The sequence below is a fragment of the Ailuropoda melanoleuca genome, unplaced genomic scaffold (assembly GCF_002007445.2).
Source record: "Ailuropoda melanoleuca isolate Jingjing unplaced genomic scaffold, ASM200744v2 unplaced-scaffold71351, whole genome shotgun sequence".
Classification (NCBI taxonomy): domain Eukaryota; kingdom Metazoa; phylum Chordata; class Mammalia; order Carnivora; family Ursidae; genus Ailuropoda; species Ailuropoda melanoleuca.
In genome coordinates this window covers 1-1,618 of record NW_023246450.1, presented here as the reverse complement: position 1 = coordinate 1,618, position 1,618 = coordinate 1, and the positions used below count along the sequence as shown (strand labels likewise).

At 47.5% G+C, this 1,618-nt stretch overlaps 1 protein-coding gene across 1 annotated transcript; it reads right to left on the bottom strand.

Annotated features, from left to right (window-relative positions):
- Positions 1 to 536: 536 nt before the first annotated feature.
- LOC117800494 (E3 ubiquitin-protein ligase SIAH1-like) lies at positions 537 to 1,385 on the bottom strand. Its single transcript, XM_034653044.1, has one exon. The coding sequence runs from the start codon at positions 1,383 to 1,385 to the stop codon at positions 537 to 539; it is 849 nt and encodes a 282-aa protein (XP_034508935.1).
- Positions 1,386 to 1,618: the final 233 nt, after the last annotated feature.

The window sequence follows — 1,618 nt, the reverse complement described above, 5'->3', positions numbered from 1 at the left end:
ATTATGGAAAGGAAAGTAAAATTTAATGAAAGACTAGAATAAAAATTAGCAAATACACATACACAAAATATACACACACAGGAACACTATGTATTGACGCACAAAGGGGAAAAGCAGTGGTCCAAGACCACTCAACATAGCTTTTTGGTTAAAGGCAAAAACAAACAAACCAGACACACACAACCAACTCTCAGGCACACACACAAAACAGTATATTTGAACAGTACAATCGGCAACACAAATTCAGAATTATTTAACAATGCTTTCTTTCTTAATACAAGAGATGCCCATGTTGGGTGTATATATCTATATCTATATCTATCTATTTTAAATGGTTTACTGTTGACTTCTTTTAAAATATACTAGAGTTACTATATGCAGCTGTTTCCTGTATTTAACAGCCTTTTCTTTTTTTTACCTCATGTGTCTAGACCTATCAAAAGTTTCAGGTTGACAGGCAAAAATGGGTTGCTTATTCTCTGTGAAATTGACCGCAATGGTTTTAAACCCTGGCCAGAAAATGTTGGCTTGCCATTTCAACACATGGAAATAGTTACATTGATGCCCAAGTTGCCATTTTCTGCAAAATGCTGTGCAACGCTGGTATCAAAGACTAGGCAATCACTGTTCATAACGGCTGTGGCGATTCCCTGGTGAATGGAGCGTGGAGTCGCTTCCCAAGTCAGCCGCCGCCTGTGACCATTTAGCTCAAGACGATAGACGAAGTTTTCAGCTTGCTTGTGTGATCCTATCAGCTGGACAATTGCGAAGAACTGCTGGTGACCGTTGTATTTTTCGTGTTTCTCCAAGACTAACATGAAGTGAACTCCAAAACAGGACTGCGTCATCACCCAGTCCACGGCACCAGGGAGATTAATGTCTGTAGCCAGGAAAACGATATCTTCTCCCTGTAGGGTCGTAATGGATTCATGCTGATGCATCAGATGGGGCATTACAGCTTCCAGAGAGCCTTGCCATTTACAGAAAGCACCAGGGCACGGGCACACATAAGGCCGAAACTCACACATCTCTTCGTGGTCTGCTTTCTCGGTGTGTGGCAAAGTTATTTCACATCCAGCAGCGGTGTATTTACATGGGAAAAGTACGGAATTGGCCACTTTCTCCATAGCCAGGTTGCGAATGGATCCCAGAGGCCCCCGACAGGACGGACAACAAGTGAGCTTCGGGCGACAGGTGGTACAAACAAGATGGCCACTGTGACACTGAAAAATGGGTGGTAACACATAATCAAAGCAGACTGGACACTCAAAAAGACTTGCCAGGTCGCTGTTGGATGTGGTTGTGCCAGCCAGGATAGGCACCCTCTGGGATGGTGTACACGTCGAGGTTCCAGGAGGTAATGCGGTTGAAGTGGGGCGGCTCATTTCTGTAGGCGGAGAGCACGGCTCAGACCGCGGTTGTCACTCAAACGCGCTCCGTCGTCGCTGCCGCTAACCCCTGCCACCGCCTCTTCCCTGAGCCGGCACCGGCACCGACGGGACTCCCTGGGCTGCCGCCGCCTCTCGAGTGTGCCCCTCAACTGTCGCCTCGAGAGCCCACCTTTCAACGGTCGCCTCCGGCGCTCGAGAGCCCACCTTTCAACGGTCGCCTCCGGCGC

Coding starts and splice junctions, on each gene's coding strand:
- LOC117800494 (XM_034653044.1), bottom strand. CDS start 1,385: ATGAGCCGCCCCACTTCAACCGCATTACCTCCTGGAACCTCGACGTGT.